The sequence below is a fragment of the Quercus lobata genome, chromosome 2, assembly GCF_001633185.2.
Source record: "Quercus lobata isolate SW786 chromosome 2, ValleyOak3.0 Primary Assembly, whole genome shotgun sequence".
Classification (NCBI taxonomy): Eukaryota; Viridiplantae; Streptophyta; class Magnoliopsida; order Fagales; family Fagaceae; genus Quercus; species Quercus lobata.
Window position 1 is genome coordinate 6,357,580 of NC_044905.1, and position 17,811 is coordinate 6,375,390.

General features: G+C 34.7%; 2 protein-coding genes across 2 annotated transcripts; one reads left to right on the forward strand and one right to left on the reverse strand.

The window, feature by feature from the left end:
• The first annotated feature begins 6,720 nt into the window (after positions 1-6,720).
• On the forward strand, positions 6,721-9,034 carry LOC115958107 (zinc finger BED domain-containing protein RICESLEEPER 1-like). The gene is made up of 4 exons (XM_031076474.1): positions 6,721-6,893; positions 7,060-7,134; positions 7,837-8,548; positions 8,696-9,034. The coding sequence occupies exons 1-4, from the start codon at positions 6,721-6,723 to the stop codon at positions 9,032-9,034; spliced, it is 1,299 nt and encodes a 432-aa protein (XP_030932334.1).
• Positions 9,035-16,083: 7,049 nt separating this feature from the next.
• Positions 16,084-17,531, reverse strand: LOC115977864 (dof zinc finger protein DOF1.6). The gene has a single exon (XM_031099889.1). The coding sequence runs from the start codon at positions 17,242-17,244 to the stop codon at positions 16,546-16,548; it is 699 nt and encodes a 232-aa protein (XP_030955749.1). The 5' UTR covers positions 17,245-17,531; the 3' UTR covers positions 16,084-16,545.
• Positions 17,532-17,811: the final 280 nt, after the last annotated feature.

The following is a 17,811-nucleotide window of genomic DNA, read 5'->3' on the forward strand; positions in this document are numbered from 1 at the left end:
AGACCTAATCCAGACCCTTATCAAAGATATGTAGACTAACTCAAATTCATAGGTAGGACAAGACCAAGTTGACCAAGTTACACATTATGCAACTCTTTACGAATATCACACTAGTCAACACACGTTTAAATGTTATTTACTATTCTAACAAACTTGAAATTTAAATTTTTTTATAAATAAGATTTTTTTTTTTTTTGGAGAAGCATTTTTATAAATAAGATGGATATTAATTTATGATAATCTTGAAATTTTCTGTAAGTATTGGGAGTACAATTCTAAAATGTAATCAAGCAGGGGATTTGTCTAAAAAATACATTTAATATATAAAATTTTTTAAAAAGCTTATAAAAAGAAAAATGGATTGTTTAACAGGTGCCCTTAGAAACTTATTAAGGAGGCTTCTAAGGGGTGGCTTCAAAAGGATATCACTTACATTGAAAGTGGCTTGACTTAGTTTCAACTTTCAACTAGACTTTCAAGATGAAAGTGACTTGACTTAGACTATAAATATGGTTCAACTGCATTATTAAATTCTATATTAACGGATGTTTAAGAGTATATTTAAATAGGAAGAAAAAATTATTAAGTGGTGTAATATTTTACCAAAAGGTTATAAAATGTGCAACTTCTAGCCTTCTAGGTGTAACTTGACACACTCTTTTTTTTTTTTTTTTTAATTAATAATAATAATTTTATTAAGTGGTGCATATTGTATCACTTTGAGTTCCACTTATCCAAAAAAAAAAAAAATCACATTGAGCTCCTTTGTGCTTGTGCCTAGAGGTGGGAATGGAATGCTCAACTTTCTGCCTTCTAGATGCAGCTTTGTGTAAGCATTTGGGATGAAATTAGAATTTGTATAAAAACCAAGTCAAGCTAATTTGTCATTATCCTTTAGAACAACTGTAGAAGTGTTGAACCTAAATGCTTCATTGTGTTTGGAAAAATCAACGTCTTCGCAGAGACTGTCAGGGTCATCCATCAGAGAAATTGGGCTTTTGACAAAATGTGAGCTAGCTAGTATGAAATCTAGGTGGGGTCTGGTGTAAACTGTCCAGCAAATAACGAAAGAACATTATCATATATATCAAAATATCTGTGTGGTTAATTACCACTGCAAGCCCAAAAACTCTTACAATGTCCGTACCACAGTGAGAGGCCCAATAAGTCAAAGAGAGTGTGCGAACAAAAGAGACAAAAAAACTATTAGGATTCACACTGCGTGGTTGGTCCAACAAGAAGATGTGGACCAAAACTATCATGTGAAAATGAGAATTTGGGGTTCTGTAAGAAAGTAAAGACGAAGGAAGGAGAAGAAGTGTGAACACAGAGAGAGAAATTGAGAGAGAAAAGATGAAGAACTTTCTCTTATTGATACAATGAATGAATCTGTACAGAATTAGAGCTTTATACAATTACATCTAAGCTAGGAACCTAAACCCCCAAAACAAAGCATAACTAATTAAATCAAATTATAAGGGAAGCAGTTACTACACGTGCAAAGCTTAGTTATAACACGTGTGATACAACTGAATTAAATTAACACCTAGACTACTTGTAGTTTAGCTACTAAACTAATCCTCTTGCAGCTTCAGCTATCATTGTGTCGTTTATCATTCTTCCCTTTCTTCCTATACTCTGTTCTCTGATCCTTGACAGTCTGATACTCCCCCTTAAGATGAAATTCAGTGTTGTGTATGTTCAATATACTCATCTTGGAAAGTAAGGACCTTAACTGTTGACTACTAAGTGCTTTGGTAAACAAGTCTACTAGCTATGTATGTGTAGGAGTAAAGAACAAATGTATCACCTTTTCTGGCACCTTATCTCTAACCAAATGACAGTCTACTTCTATATGTTTTGTCCTTTCATGAAAGACAGGATTCTCACCAATATAAATTACTGCCTAATTGTCACAAAAAAGCATACCAGGTTGTGGGTGATGAACGTCTAAATCTTTCAATAGAGCTAGCAACCAAGTCATCTCACAAACAGTAAAGCCATTGCTCTATACTTAGCTTCAGCTGAGGATCTAGAAACTATAGATTGTTTCTTAGACTTCCATGAAACCAATGAATCTCCTAAGAACACACAAAACCTTGTAGTGGATCTTCTAGTGTCTACACAAGATGCTTAATCTGCATTTGTGTAAGCTTTCAAATGCAAGTATGATTTTGATGATAGGAGAATGCCTTGACCAGGACACCCTTTAATGTATTGCAATACTTTGTAGGCTGCATCAAGATGTGGTTTTCTAGGCTTGGCCATGAATTGACTTAGTTTGTGGACTGGATATGTAATATTTGGTCTTGTTATAGTCAGATATAGAAACCTTCCAACTAGCCTTCTATAAACACCAGGATCAAGCAATAAATCTCCTTGACACTTGCTTAATTTCAAGTTTTGTTCCATTGGCACTTTGCTAGGCTTACAACCTGTCATACCAACATCTTTAAGAACCCCTAGTGCATACTTTCTTTGGTACAATGAAATACCCTTTTCTGATCTAGGCACCTCAAGACCAAGAAAATATTTCAGATTACCAAGATCTTTCAACTTAAATTCATGATTCAAAGAACTCTTAAGGTCTTCAACTGCTTGAACATCTTTACTTGAAATAAGGATGTCATCAACATAAACTAGCAATGCTATAAAAGTTTGAATAAACTTCTTAGTGAACAAAAAGTAATCAGATTTTGACTGGTTGAATCCATACTTCAAAATGGTTGTGGAAAACTTGGAGTACCACTGCCTTGATGCCTGCTTGAGGCCATACAAAGATTTGTTAAGCTTGCAAACTAGGTTCTCTCCCTTGCAGTGAAAGACTTGAGGCAATTGCATATACACCTTTTCATGAAGGTCACTATTGAAAAAGGCATTGTTCACATCAAGCTGAACCAAATGCCAATCTCTCACAGCAGAAATAGCAAGCAAAGTCTTGACAGTAGTCAATTTTGCAATAGGAGAAAAAGTGTCAGTGAAATCCAAGCCTACTTGTTGAGTGAAACCCTTGGCAACAAGCCTAGCCTTGTATCTGTCCAATGAGCCATCAGCATTATATTTAACCCTATAGACCCATTATATTATGAAATTGCTTCCAAAGTAGCAATTTCAGATGCCATAACATTCTGCCAGTTAGGATCTTGTATTGCCTCATGGTAAGATATAGGCTCAGGAATGGCAAAAATGAGAGAACAAAAATGGGCATAATTGGAAGACAATTTAGAGGAATCAAGGTAAGTGGATAAGGGATATTGTTTACCTGACCTGTTGGCAGGAAGAGAAGAAATGAGTTTATCACTGACAATGGAGCTGCACTTATAATCCTACAAGTATGAAGGTGGTTTAGACAACCTGGAAGACTTCCTCAAAGGAGCAGGTGGTACAATATTGGAAGGAAGTTTAGGTGGGACAGATGGAGATGGATTGAGGGCTGTTGAATCTGCAGAATCCTCAACAGCTAACACAGGATGTGAAGAATCATCTAAAGGATTAGCAGGACTAGAAGGAATATCAGGATTAGAAATACTATCAGGATTGTGAACTTGAGGAAGGGAAGCAGAAGAAGGGTTTGAAGTGGGAAAATCAAGCAAGGAAGCAGGTGGTTGAGCCACTTAATGGAAAGATGAGGTAAAGGTATGCTAGTGTGAGGGGCGAAAGAATGAGAATGTGAAATAAAAGGAAACACAGTTTCAAGGAAATGAACATCCCTAGAGACAAAAATCCTTTTGGTAGTTAAATCAAGTAACTTGTAACCTTTAACACCAAAGTGGTAACCAAGAAAAACACAAGAAAAGGATCTTGGTTCAAATTTAGTCCTGTTATAAGGCAAAGTGGATGCAAAACAAAGGCAACCAAAGACTTTCAAATGAGCATAAGTAGGAGGTTTGCCATAGAGTTTTTCAAATGGAGTTTTATGGTTTAAGATCTTAGAAGGCAACCTATTAATAATGTGAACAGCAGTAAACACACATTCACCCAAATAAGAAATAGAAACATTAGATTGAAACTTCAATACTCTTGCAATACTTAAAATGTGCTGATATTTCCTCTTCACAACTGAGTTTTGTTGTGGAGTGGCAACACATGAATGTTGGTGAATAATGACATGTTTAGCATAAAAATCTTTTAAGAATAATTTAGGAGCATTGTCAGTTCTAATGATCTTAATGTTGGTATGAAATTGTGGGTTAATCATGGTATAAAATGAAATCAACAAAGCTCTAGTATCAGATTTTGATTTCATGAGATAAACCCAAGTGGATCTTGTGGCATCATCCACAATGGTAAGGAAGTATCTAAAACCATCATGAGTGAACCTAGCAAATGGTCCCCAAACATCACAATGGATCAAATCAAAAGCATTATCTAAAACATGATTAAAAGAAGGAAATGGAAGTCGTTTCTGTTTTACAATTGGACAAAGAACACAATTTTTATTACTATGAAAAGAACGTACATTAGGAAGATAACTGTGTAAAATATGAAACTTATTATCAGAGACATGACCTAACCTCATATGCCAAAGATATGGCTTAGTAACACCAGGAGTTGACACAGAATTAACAAAAGATTGAAAAACAGACTCAAGAATTGAAGAAGCTTCTGAAACAGACTTGCAAAATGATGTAGTGTGCAGCAAATACAAATTGTCATGCATTTCACCCACTCCAATCGTTCTCCAACAAGTAAGGTCCTGTATGAAACATAAATCGAAGAGAAAAACAAGACAACATGATAGAGTTTTGGTTAATTGGCTGACTGATATCAGATTGAAAGTGAAAGAGGGAACACATAGTACATTTTCAAGAATCAAAGTTGAAGTAACTTGGATTGTACCTATATGTGTAACAATAACCTTTTCACCATTAGGCTATTGAACAAATGTTGAAATGGAACTAGTGATAGGTGTAAACAAAGATAAAGAATGGACTATATGGTCTATAGCCCCAATGTCAAGAACCCATACATCATTACCATAAGCAACTTTATTGGCAGGATTAACAGCAAAAGCTGAATGATGCAAGTCTAAGGAAACAGAATCTAACCAAGCATTACACATATTACCTGAAAGGGCAAAATTGGTTGAGGGTAAGGCATCATTAGAACCACCATATGTGGAAGCATGAGAGCTGAGCATTGAAATCAGTTGCTAATATTGCTCTGAAGCGAAAGGGAAGGAATTGACCTGCTAAACATCAGAAGTGCCTTGATCACCTTCAACCAGGACTTGATTGGCTATAGCCACTTTACCTTTCTGCTTGTAACTAGGAGGAAAACCTACTAGTTTGTAGCATTTCTCCATAACATGACCAACATTCCCATAATGACTACACACTAGTAGGGATGGCAATTTTTACCTGACCCACGGGTACTCGGCCTGGCCTGACCCGACCCTAATGGGCCAAGTTTTACCCAATCCGATTAGGAATAGAGTCGAGTATGGGTTTAAAAAAAAAAAAAACCTGAAGCGTGTCCGGGTTTTATCAAAAAAACCCGAGACCCGACCCGAAACCTGACTAGTTTAAAAACCCGGTACCCTTATCTGGTAATCCCTCATTTCTTCAGCCTCCCTCAGCTCAGTCTGTCAGTCCGACATTCCCTCTTCCTTAGTACGACACTCCCTCTCCCTCAGCTTGGTTCGACACTCCCTCACTTCGACCGACACTCCCTCACTCCGACACTCCCTCATTTTGCTCTGTTATGATCTCAGTCTGACCTATCTGGTTTGTGCTCTCACCATCTTCTTCTTTCATTTTCCTTTTGTTGTTGTTGTTGTTTTTGTTGCTTTCTGGGTCTCTTATTTTATGTAAATTCATAGGTTAAGTGTACAGAAATTGGATGCTTTGTTTTGTACCAGTGGGGTCATGGATTGATTAATTGATTGGGTTTTTTTTAGGTGTATTGGTTGTATCACTGTAGATTTTAGTTTGTTTGTGGTCATTGAAATTTAAGATTGATTCTTGTTATCCTGGGGTTTAGTTAAGGACTATGTTGAAGTTTCTTTTTTGAGTCTTCTTTGATGTTTCAGTTTGGTTTATAATTTTGTAGGCCTAATATGTTATTTTTTATTTGTTTATTAGTTCAATATTAATGCTTTTGCATGTTTTATGGTATTTTAAAAAAAAAATTCTTTTAGGAAAAATGATTCCTTTAGGAAAATTTGGGAGTGTGAGGTGCATGCGAAAAAACATGGAACAAAGTATATACAAGTTTCTTAATGCATATAATTTTCAAGGAAACAACCTACAACCTTAAATTATCTTTGATCATTACGCTTGTTTCATGTGATAACTTTGGTGTCTTCTTCATTGGCATATAAGTTGGGTGATCCCTGCATGTCAGATCCAATTTGTTTGAGCACTTTATATATATTTAAAACAAAAAACATTTGGAATGACTGAGGAAAGAGGAAATATTAAATTGAAGTGTTGTGTTGCTTCTAATGAGGGCCAGGACCCTCCATATATATATATATGGAGATTTTGTTTGTTTGGTAATTAGGATTGGATTTGATGATAAGTAATACATTGGGGATGTTGAAATCGGTGAAACTAAGTGTGAAATATGGTAGTGAATTTTTGTACACATATCTTTCACCTGATTCAAGTCTCAAAGCATTCTGTTCCCCTGTTCTTTCCCTCATTTCTGCATAGTTTGTTTAATGGAAGAAATTTTTTGTTTTTTGTGTTTGTTGGGAATGCAGATCCTAAAACGGAGATGGAAGACACAAACACAGACACAAACAAATCTGGTTCTTCCTCGCCAAGTGGCTCTCCCTTGAGAACGGGACGTTGTCCCTTGCCAACTATGCGGTCTCCTTCGCCATTTTCACGATCACCCTCGCCATTGTCGCCTGGCAACTCACCCTCAAGATCACCATTAAACAACGAGTAAGTGTTTAAATTTGTAGTTAATCATGTTTAATTATGATTGCGTTGATAGAATTTGTGAATCTATGTAATTATGAATTTGTGCCTATTAATCAATGAGTATGTGTAATAATAAATTTTTGATAATTTGTTTTTATTCTAACTCCCAAACTTCTGAACCAATTAGGAATCTGAAATCTCCGACGGTGGACTTAGTGGGAGAAGACTTAGAGGTAGAGGAACAAGAAGGGACAGAGGGAGAGTAAGAGCTTGCAAATGAGGACTTGGATACAAGTAAAAAAAGAAAGACTACCTCAGATGTTTGGTCTCATTTTACAAGGAAGAAAGTTGATTGAAAAGTTAAAGCCCAATGTCATCATTGTAACAAACTTTACTTGGGTGAGTCTAACCAAGGTACAACTCATTTGCGTAATCATTTAGCAAGATGTCCATGAAAGTTTAAAGATATAAGGGATATGCGACAACAAATCTTAATTAAATAACAAAATAAGGTGGATGGAACTATGAGTTTGAATACTTACCAATTTGATCAAGTTAGAGTGAGGAATAAGCTTGCTTGTATGGTCATCCTACATGAATATCCCCTTTCAATGGTTGACCATATTGGGTTTAAAGAATTTGTAGTTGATCTTCAACCTATGTTTAATTTGTCACAAGAAATACTTTGAAGAGTGACATTCTTAAAATCTATGATAATGAGAGGGAGAAAGTTTTGAAGATGACGGACAAGAATGGAAGTAGGATGGCAATTACAACTGATATGTGGACTTCAAGTAACAAAAAGAGACGGTTTATGGTCATTATCACTTATTTTATTGATCATACTTGGACGTTGCAAAGCTGAGTTTTAAGGTAATTTTTTTATCTATAAATTGAATGTTAAAGACTTTACATTTAGAATGTTTATTGAGTTATGTTATAATTATTCATATTATTTTTCTAGGTTTGTTTATGTTCCTTCTCCACACACGAAAGATGTCTTGGCTGAAGTCTTTGTTGATAGTTTTTTAGAGTGGAACATTGATAGGAAGTTGTCCATAATAACTGTTGATAATTGTAGTACTAATGATGCCATGATAAGACTTCTCTTGAATAAGCTTGATACTAGTTCTCTTATGTTGGGTGGGTCTATGTTGCATATGAGGTGTGCTGCAAATATTTTGAATATGATTATTCAAGATGGGTTGTCTCTTATTGGTGATGGTATTGAAAGGATTCGTGATAGTGTAATTTATTGGACTGGATCACTAAAAAGGAGGCAGAAATTTGAAGAAAATGCACATCAATTGTGTGTTCAATGCACCAAAGAGTTAATCTTAGATTGTAAAACTCGTTGGAATTCAACTTACTTAATGCTTTCTACTGCATTGATTTATAAAGATGTTTTCTCACATTTGGCTAAACGTGAAATATCTTATACTTGTTTACCATATGATTATGATTGGGAGTTAGCCAAAGATATTTGTGGGAGGTTGGAGTTGTTTCATAGTGCGACTGAGTTTTTCTCTGGTCGTAAGTACCCTACAATTAATATGTATTTTACTTTGGTGTGTGAGTTGAAAATTGCATTGAATGAATGGAGTTTATCTTCAAATGAGATGATAAGTACGATGGCAGAAAGCATGCTTGCTAAATTTAATTCTTATTGGGCTAATGTTAGTGTTGTTATGGCTATTGCTGCTATCTTAGATCCAAGATATAAGATGAAGTTATTAGAGTTTTATTATCCTAACATTTATGGTGATAATTCTGATTTGGAGATTGAAAAAATTAAGAATCTTTGTTATGATTTGCTTGATTAGTATGGAGATATAGATGAGTCCCCTGTAGATAATGAAGGAAGTTCTCGTATTCCTGCAAGTACTTCAAGCCCTGTGGCACAAATGAAGTTTAGGTTGAGTGGGGCAATGTCATCTGTTGATTTGTTTATGAACAATAGTTTAAGTAGTTCAAAGAAACATGGGAGTGCTAGAATGGAATTTGATCATTTCATTGATGAGGGAGTGTTGAAGAGGAGTGAAGATTTTGATATTTTGGGATGGTGGAATAGTAATGGTCTCAAGTATCCTACTTTACAAAGGATTGCAATGTCACAACTGTTGCTTCAGAATCTGCCTTTAGCACTAGTGGGAGACTTTTAAGTCCACACCGTAGTAGGCTACATCCCAAGACTATAGAGGCAATGATGTGTGCTCAGAATTGGTTATGAAGTGAAATCAACGGTTAGCAATTGTCTAATTTCTATTTATAAAATCAAAATTGTATTTTTATAATTGCTAGTTACAATTTGATGAAGTTTATTCCATTTTTTATTTCATTGTTGTTGTAGGTTCTTCAACTATGTCTAGAGATTACTTCAATCAATTCTTGATGATAGAGAGCCTAATGAAGAGGATGGGAGTTGTGTCACAATTGTGGATGATTAGACATTTTGTATTAATTTAGTAGCCTTTGTTGGTTTGTAATTATTCTAAGCCTTTTTAGCCTATTGTAATTTCTTAGCCTTTTTAATTTCTTAGACTTGTGGGATTTGTTTTGTGACTTTTTAATTTCTTGGACTTGTTGGACTTGTGATACTTAGTTCTTGGACTTGTTGGATTTATTTTATTTTTATGTTTAGCTGGTGATTTTAGTTATGATTTATTGATTTATGATTAACCTATGATTTTGATTGATTTGACTGCATATGATTTGGATTGATTTGGCTGCCATATAACATGGCCCAAATGCCAAAAATCTTAATACAAAAAAATTTTAATGGGCTTGAATGGGCTGCCCAATAATGCCTTGAATGGGTTTGAATCCGGCAAAAAATCTTAATGGGCTTAAAATAAAAATAAGAAAAAATTTGGTTGGGCCAGATTTGGGCCCAAGCAGCTAAACGAGGCCCGACAGGGCGGGTCTAGGCCCCGAAAGAAAAAAAAAACGATTAATAATCGGGCCGAGTTCAAGTCGCGGGTCTTGACCTGCAGGTCGGGTCCGGGTATGCAAAAACCCAGTCCGTTGCCATTCCTACACACTAGCCTCCCTTTAGCATTGTTTCCTTTGACATTCTTACTATTGTTCCCTAGAAATGGATTGCCTTGGTTGAATCCTTGATCCTTGACGGCAAGAGCAGTTGACTCAACTGAAGGAGCAACAGTAAAACCCAAACACTGTTGCATTTCCTCTTGAATCACTAAGGAAAATGCCTTATCAATGGAAGGACTAGGCTCAATCATGAGGATTTGTGTTCTGGCTTGAGAGTAAGAATCATTAAAGCCATTGAGGAATTGCATGAGAGAATCTTGATGCTAAAAGGCTATGATTTTATCATTCACACCACAGGTGCACTTACCACATAAGCAACATGGTAAAGGCCTAAAATTCAATAATTAATCACAAGTAGCTTGAAGATTAGTGAAGAAGCTTGTTACTGTAGCAGCACATTGCATCATAGTTGAGATTTGCTTCTAAAGCTGAGAGATTCTTGGTCCATTGGCTTAAGAAAAATGTTTCTTAAGAGTATTCCATACCTCAAATGTTGTGTCTCTGTAGATCACACTAGCAGTGAGGTGAGGAGACACTGAATTCAAGATTCAAGAAGAAATCATTGAATTGCACTTGGACCAAGCTTGCTTCTTGAGTGGTGTGACTGCCATTGAAGCATTGACAGAACCATCAACAAAGCCAAGCTTGCTTTTGGCATCCAAAGCCATTCTCATTGCTTTGGCCCAAGTAGGGTAGTTATCCTCAATTAATGGTTGAGTAATCGAAATTGCACCTGGTGTTTCACCATGATGCAAGAAAAATGGACTTCGTGGATCTTCCATTGGAGACAATTCTCGCTGAGAAGAAGAAGATGAATCAGTCTGAGTATTCGACACCATTGATGAAGGCTCGAGCTCTAATACCATGGAAGAAAGTAAGACGAAAAGGAGAAGAAGTGTGAACATAGAGAGAGAAATTGAGAGAGAAAAGATGAAGAACTTTCTCTTATTGATACAATGAATGAATCTGTAAAGAATTAGAGCTTTATACAATTACATCTATGCTAGGAACCTAAACCCCCAAAACAGAGCATAACTAATTATACCAAATTATAATTAAGGGAAGCAATTACTACACGTGCAAAGATTAGTTATAACATGTGTGATACAACTAAATTAAATTAACACCTAAACTACTTGTAGTTTAGCTACTAATCTAATCCTCTTGCAACTTCAGCTATCATTGTGTCGTTCATCCTTCTTCCCTTTCTTTCTATTCTCTGTTCTCTAATCCTTGACTATCTGATAGGTTCAAATAATTGCACAACTACTAATATAGTAACATTTTTTGGTGGTGTTTCATGTTTATGATTTGAATTCCACATTTTCTTCCCTATTATTTACATTTAAAAAAGAAGAAGACAGAATTTAAAGTCAAGTTCCAAGGTAGAAGTTATGTCCTTTTAGACTCCGTTTGTTTCAGTTAAGCTTTCTAAGGATAATGGATAATAAACTTGGATATATTTTTCGTTGGTTAATAAAACACAAACCTAATAAAAGTGAATTTTTTTATTTATTTATTTTTTCAAATCTCACATCCTAAACAAACTATCACATATACATTTTAGGTTACAAAACACTCCCATGTATCTTTCTATCTTTACTCACTTTTTCTCTTTTTTTTTTTTTAAATTAAATTTTAAGAGAAAAATTTATTAACTCATTCTTGAAATATGCTAAAATCAAAATTAATATCAGACAAACTCATTAATAATACAAGGTAGTTATCTTAAAATATGCTACAATAGAGATTATAAATTTCAAAAACAAAAGAAAAATCTCTCATCTCTCTTTTTCTCCAATCAAACCGACGATTAACTATAGTTAACCCATGTTGACAACTATTAACTTTTTTCCTCAAACAAGTCACTTCACCCTTGATATTTTGCATTAATTTAGAATTAGGGTTTTGTTTTTCCATTTGGGGCTCTAAATGATACAAATGCAATATCCCCCCCCCCCCTCCCCAATTATGAATATGCTTTTGTGAATGAAAGTTTGTGTTTATATAATCATCTATAATAAAAGAAATTAATGTTAATGATTTTTACTATTAATCAAACAAAAAAAAATGCTATTTATCTCATTTCAGGATTGTAGCAAAATATAAAAAAAACAAGTTGTTCTGCAAGTAGTTTTTACTAATATTTTACAAAGTATGTTTTCCGTTAATTACACAAACTAAGGATACTAGAGTCTTCTTTTTATTTTTTATATTATTTTTGAGAGACAAAGATAATAGAGTCTAAGACTTAATCTTGCCGAGCAGTGATTATAAAGGTTGTCAAGATAAATGGAGTGCTTTATCTAAAATTGAATAAGGTGGGGCCAGGAATCATAATGGATGCTTCCTGGAAAGGAAGATATCACTTATTAGTTCCCATGCACTTTTGGTGGCTCTCATTTTGCAGTGAACACACTGTTTAGAGCGTGTTTGGTGGGTGGGAAAAGGGGGCTGAACAAAATCATTCCCTGCGTAAATGATGACTCCAGCTGACAGACAAAAACATGTATGTTTTCCCATTTCAATGCCTATAAATATGGGATGTACCGAAGTAGGGGGAAATCAGAAAATGACTAATAATAAAATGTTTGTGAAGTGTCGGGCAAGTCCGACGTTTAAATTTTAAGGGAACTTTACATATATATGTATATATACATTTAGATTAAATTAAAATAGAATTTATATCTTGTATTAAAAATAATGACTAATAATAAAATGGGTTCATATCAATATCATCCACACTTATCAATTAGTTAGTTCAACTGGTAAAATTTTTATCATCGAATAAGAGATTTGAACTTCAATCCTCATCTACACTAAAATCAATTGGTGTCTTGGTATGATGATAAAAAAACAATTATCAATAGCGGATATCATAAGTTAAAACTATCTCCAAAAAAGAAAGGTTGAGAACTAAACTTGTCATACCCTCCCTTAAAAAATTATAAAGATTTTTTAGTGCAATTTGTAGTACCTCTACGCTAGAATCTTTTTCTCTTTCTCTTGTATGTATTTGTTACTTAAAAAAAAGAAAAAAGAAAAAAGAAATTGAGTACCCTTCTTGAAGATATCTAGCTCTTAAGAATAAATTTCCTTATTGCAAAATTTTACAAGATGAAAAAGAGAAGCAAATGAAGCTATCCATGAGTTTTGACAATGGTATCTAACCCTATATGTTGTATGGAGGTAGAGAAGATAAAGAAATATGATTAACATTAGAATTATGGTTAAATAATTTTTTTTAACAGCTTAAACTTTTGGAGACATCTGTTAATTTATCGATCAAAATGTACTTAATTTTAGTATATAACTTATTAACTATTTTTCTTTCTGCTATTTTATCCTCTTCCTTCATTCTAGACATGCCTAAACAAGAAAGTATTTCAATTCTATTAAATTTGAAATATTCCCATCCCACTCTTTTGAGTTATGGGGCTCTTATAAAGGATGGTTGTACTTTTTTTTTAAGTTTTAAAATAATTTTTTTTATAGAAATTTCTTTTTTAGGAAGAAAACACATCATTCTTTTTCTGGAAGTGCACATTTTTTTCCCTTACAATAACTTGAAGATTATTTTTAAAAATTAAGAACTGAGATATGGTCCTTGGCATTCTAAATGTTAGAAGATTGACTATATATATATATATATATATATATATGAGTTGAGTTTAGGTTACGCCTAATGTAACTCTAAGCAATGTTACACTACCCAATAACTTATTATTGAATTCATATTTTAGAAATCTTATCGTTGGATTACATGTCCTATATATTCTTAGCATGCATGCCAATTTTCATACTAATCGAATGTTATTTACCATTTCATTCATAAACTCATTTTTTATGAATTATTTTAAATTACAAAAATTTGAATTTAAACAATTGATTGATGACATGGTTATTAATATTTGATCACTTTAAAATTTTGCAAGCATGGGGAATATATGAAGATAATATAACCCAACAGTGGATTTGTCAAAATTGGCATCCTATTAAAAAATATTGAGTGGTGTAACTTAAACACAACCCATATATAGATATGTAACGACTCAAGGAAAAACCTTAGTCACATCTGCGCTATACTTCAAAAGGACTAGTCACAATTAAGACTCCTTGTAATTGTTAATAAAGCTCAATTCAACCCAGTATATACCTGATGTAGGACTCATCACATATTCACACAAATCAATCAAATTGAGGCATCATAATTATATATATATATATATATATATATATATAAAACAACTTAATGATACAAATTAAACTTATTACATGGATGAAGTTAGGACTATCCAAAGACTTGTGAAACTCAATCCACTTGAACAACTTGGCGAGTTGCGGTCAATTTCAAAATTTTACAAGTATTGAAGACAAAGATAAAAATCTGTTTGATATTATTTACCATTTGAACCATAAATTAATATTTTGTGTATAATTTAAAAATCTAAAAAATTTGAAATGTAATATTTTATAAATAAAATAATTATTGATCACTGATTATCTTAAAAAATTAAAATATAACTCCCTTAATCGAAGTGATGAGATTGATTTTTTTTTTTTTTTTTTAAATGTCTGATACACAACTCTAGGATCTAGAATTGGGATATCTACCAATTTAAAATGCCATTGCCATACTCGGCCGCCGCCCACAATGTGAATTTTATAAATACGAAACCAATGAAACATAGGATGGATGAATGTGCTGATTCCAGAATTTCATCCACAACATATATATAAAATGGGGCTATTTCAAGGGTGAGGTATTTTTTTTTTTTTTTTTGGGTGCAAGAAGGCAATTCTTTTATGTAAGTAGTCATTATCAACAAGTAAAGAAAGCACCCGGTAATTAAGCATCGACCTAGGAACATGCATGCGCAGCAGTCAAATGCATTAATTAGGCACAGGATGGATGAACCATCAGAAAATGAAACCCTTCTCGTAGTGGGTGGAATGTCAGCTATGATCACCCTTTTTTCTAGATGATAACAAGCAATGTGTCAACCATGACTTGACTATAGGTCACCTCACTTGCCCTTTGCCCTTTTCCTTTCTTGCCATACATTATTGAATCCCAAATGATAAAAGTGAAAAAGCTTATACAAACTGTGTTATATATATATTTACACGCTGTAAAAGCAATTGAAATTTTGAATTGAAATCATGGCCATGGTTTCTGTGGTTTTCAATGGTTTCGGTTGTTTTTATTTTTGTATGTGCAATACTACTCAAATATTATGTGTAATTATAAAAAGTTGAATGGTAGATGACTCTAGAAGATTATTCATCATAGCTGTGGTTTTCTTTGAACTAAATGGTAAATACCCTTCATATTATCTGCTGACAGCTAATTTATACTGCAAATACTATTAGAAATTTAGAATGTTCATTCCCAATAGTTTAAAATGTAATTTTGACATTTTTAGCAAAAAAAAAAAAATTGTAGTTTTGACATGTGTCAAATTAAACAGGAAGTCATATTTGGTTACTCCAAAACATTCAAAGTAAAATGTTTTCCTTGATCAAAGGAATCACGTGGTGCGACATTTTGTACCATCAGTAGAAGAATTGGTTTCCCTTGGGGAGGAATCAAACACTGAATTCAAACAACTAGGGGTTGAATTGGAGCTGAACATGCCTGATTTAAAATTGAACACTCAGTCTGCCGGGTTTAACCAAAAAAAAATGTGAACACATATAACTATTTAAGTGTGCTTGGAATCTTTGGATGTAATTGCTTTTAATTACTAATTGATTAAAGTAATTTTTTTCCTAGAAAAAAAAAATTATACATAAACAAATAAATTAAAAATCTAAAAGAAGAAAAAAGTGTGCCAAACACGCGTAATAAACCAAATCTCAGACATTGTTCTTCGAGAGTCGGAACTCCAATTATATTCATGCTACCCTACATTGTTCTGCTTAGAGAATTCAATACATTGGCATTGTTACCCAAAAAAAGAAAAAGAAAACTGGGCATTTTTTAGAGTGGATACTCAATTCATCATGCATAACCCACACAAGTGCAAAACAAGTAGATACTGTTCTTAAAAAAGAGAGTACCAAAGATGAAAGAGCAAGAGAAAGAAAGTGCAAAACAAAACCCCATGAATTAGGGAGGAGAAAAAACAGAGAGAGAGAGAGAGAGACTACGCAATCCAAAGAATTGCCTTTTCTCAAAGTAGATATATTGTGGTAGTAAAAAAAACTCCCCAAAAAGGTTTCCTTGTCCATTTGCTTCCACCAATTTGTCCAAAGACAAAACCCAAAGATTTTTTACATAACCATGAAAAACAAAAACGAAAAAAAGAGAGCACTAACTAATTAAGACCAAGGAATCAGTATCCCACAGGTACTCTTTCATCCTAGTCATTCTCTATGTAACCCTATACCAGTCTATCTATACCCCTCCAACCAAACACTGACCCACAAAAGAAAGCGACTGAAAGTGAAACCCCACAAATACCACTTTTCCCTAGTATTTCAAAATCCCACCACCATTCACCCAAAAAAGAAAAAAAAAAAAAAAACCGAAAAACAAGGTGAAATGAAAAACCATTTCCCTGGAAAATGGTAAAACTAAAAACAAGCATTACTATTAAAAAGTAATTTAATTAATGGATCACTTCAAACCCTGGCCAGGAATGGAATCCCCTGCAGCTGCAGCTGCAGCAGAATCAGCTAGTCCACCAGCTTCAGCACCATTCATCTGCCACGTGTTGAACCCCATAGAGGCCACGTCGGCACCATTGCCACTCCCACCACCGCCAAAGTCACCGACTTCAGGGAATGTCCAGCTCCCTCTTCCCAACCCGAACCCCATCTCATCGTACCCGGGTATGGGCCCAAGCCCAAGCCCATACCCACTCAGGCCCAACAAGCTGGGACCTTGCGAGTTCAGCAAGAAATTGAAGCTCCCACCACCCAAATCCATGTTCTCAACGTGAAGACCCGAAGCAGCAGCAGCAGCAGGGTTCCCTAAAACGGCGTCGCTGCTGTTGGTAACAGTGGAGGAAGAAGACGAAGAGGAAGAAGTAGAAGAGGAACACGTGGCGGAGCGAGAGCGCTTAGTCATGGCAGCCTTGCGGGTCCCACCACCAACGGGTACGTTGCGGAGGGTGCCACCTTGGGTCCAGTAACGCCGGCACGACTTGCAGAAGTGGCGAGGCTGAGAGAGGTTGTAGTTGTTGTAGTAGCAGAACTTGGTGGAGGTCGAGTCGCAGCGAGGACATGGTAGCGGTTGCGCCTGCGGTGGTGGTGGGTGGCCCAAACTCTGGTGGACCCTCGTAACCGCTTTTCCTTCACTTGTCTCCGATGGCATTTCTAGTTACTTGTTAGGTACTTAGCTTCTTCTTGTTTTTGTGGGAGTGAGAGATAGATTTTTTGTGTTTTTTAGAATGAGACAAATGGGGGGTTTAAAGTTAGAGACTTGGGGATAGATGATTCAGGGAATTGAGAGAGAGAATAGAGATGTCTTGGAAGCAGTGAGGGAAGATTTATACTGAGAGAGAGGGAGAGAGTATGTCTGTATGTGTTATTTGTTATTTGTGTGGGTGGGTTAAAAATGTGGAGGGTGAAATAATAAGCTGAGGACAAAGAGAGAGAGAAAGAGAGAGGCATAGTGGGAAACATTGACAATGGTCAATGTGGGATTTTTGATGTTGTTGTCATAAGCGGTGGTTTTGTGTACTGTTTGTATATCAGCGGCTCATCAACACGCAACACGTAGCTCTCAGCTCATGTTCATGCGTAATGCGTTAGATCATTTGAAAAAGTGTCAATTTTTTCCAAAATCATACTAAAGTGAGTCAAGCTAAAAATATGTAAAATTTTTAAAGTTTGAAATTATTTGAATTTTATATTATAAAATTTGAGAAATTGTAGTTTG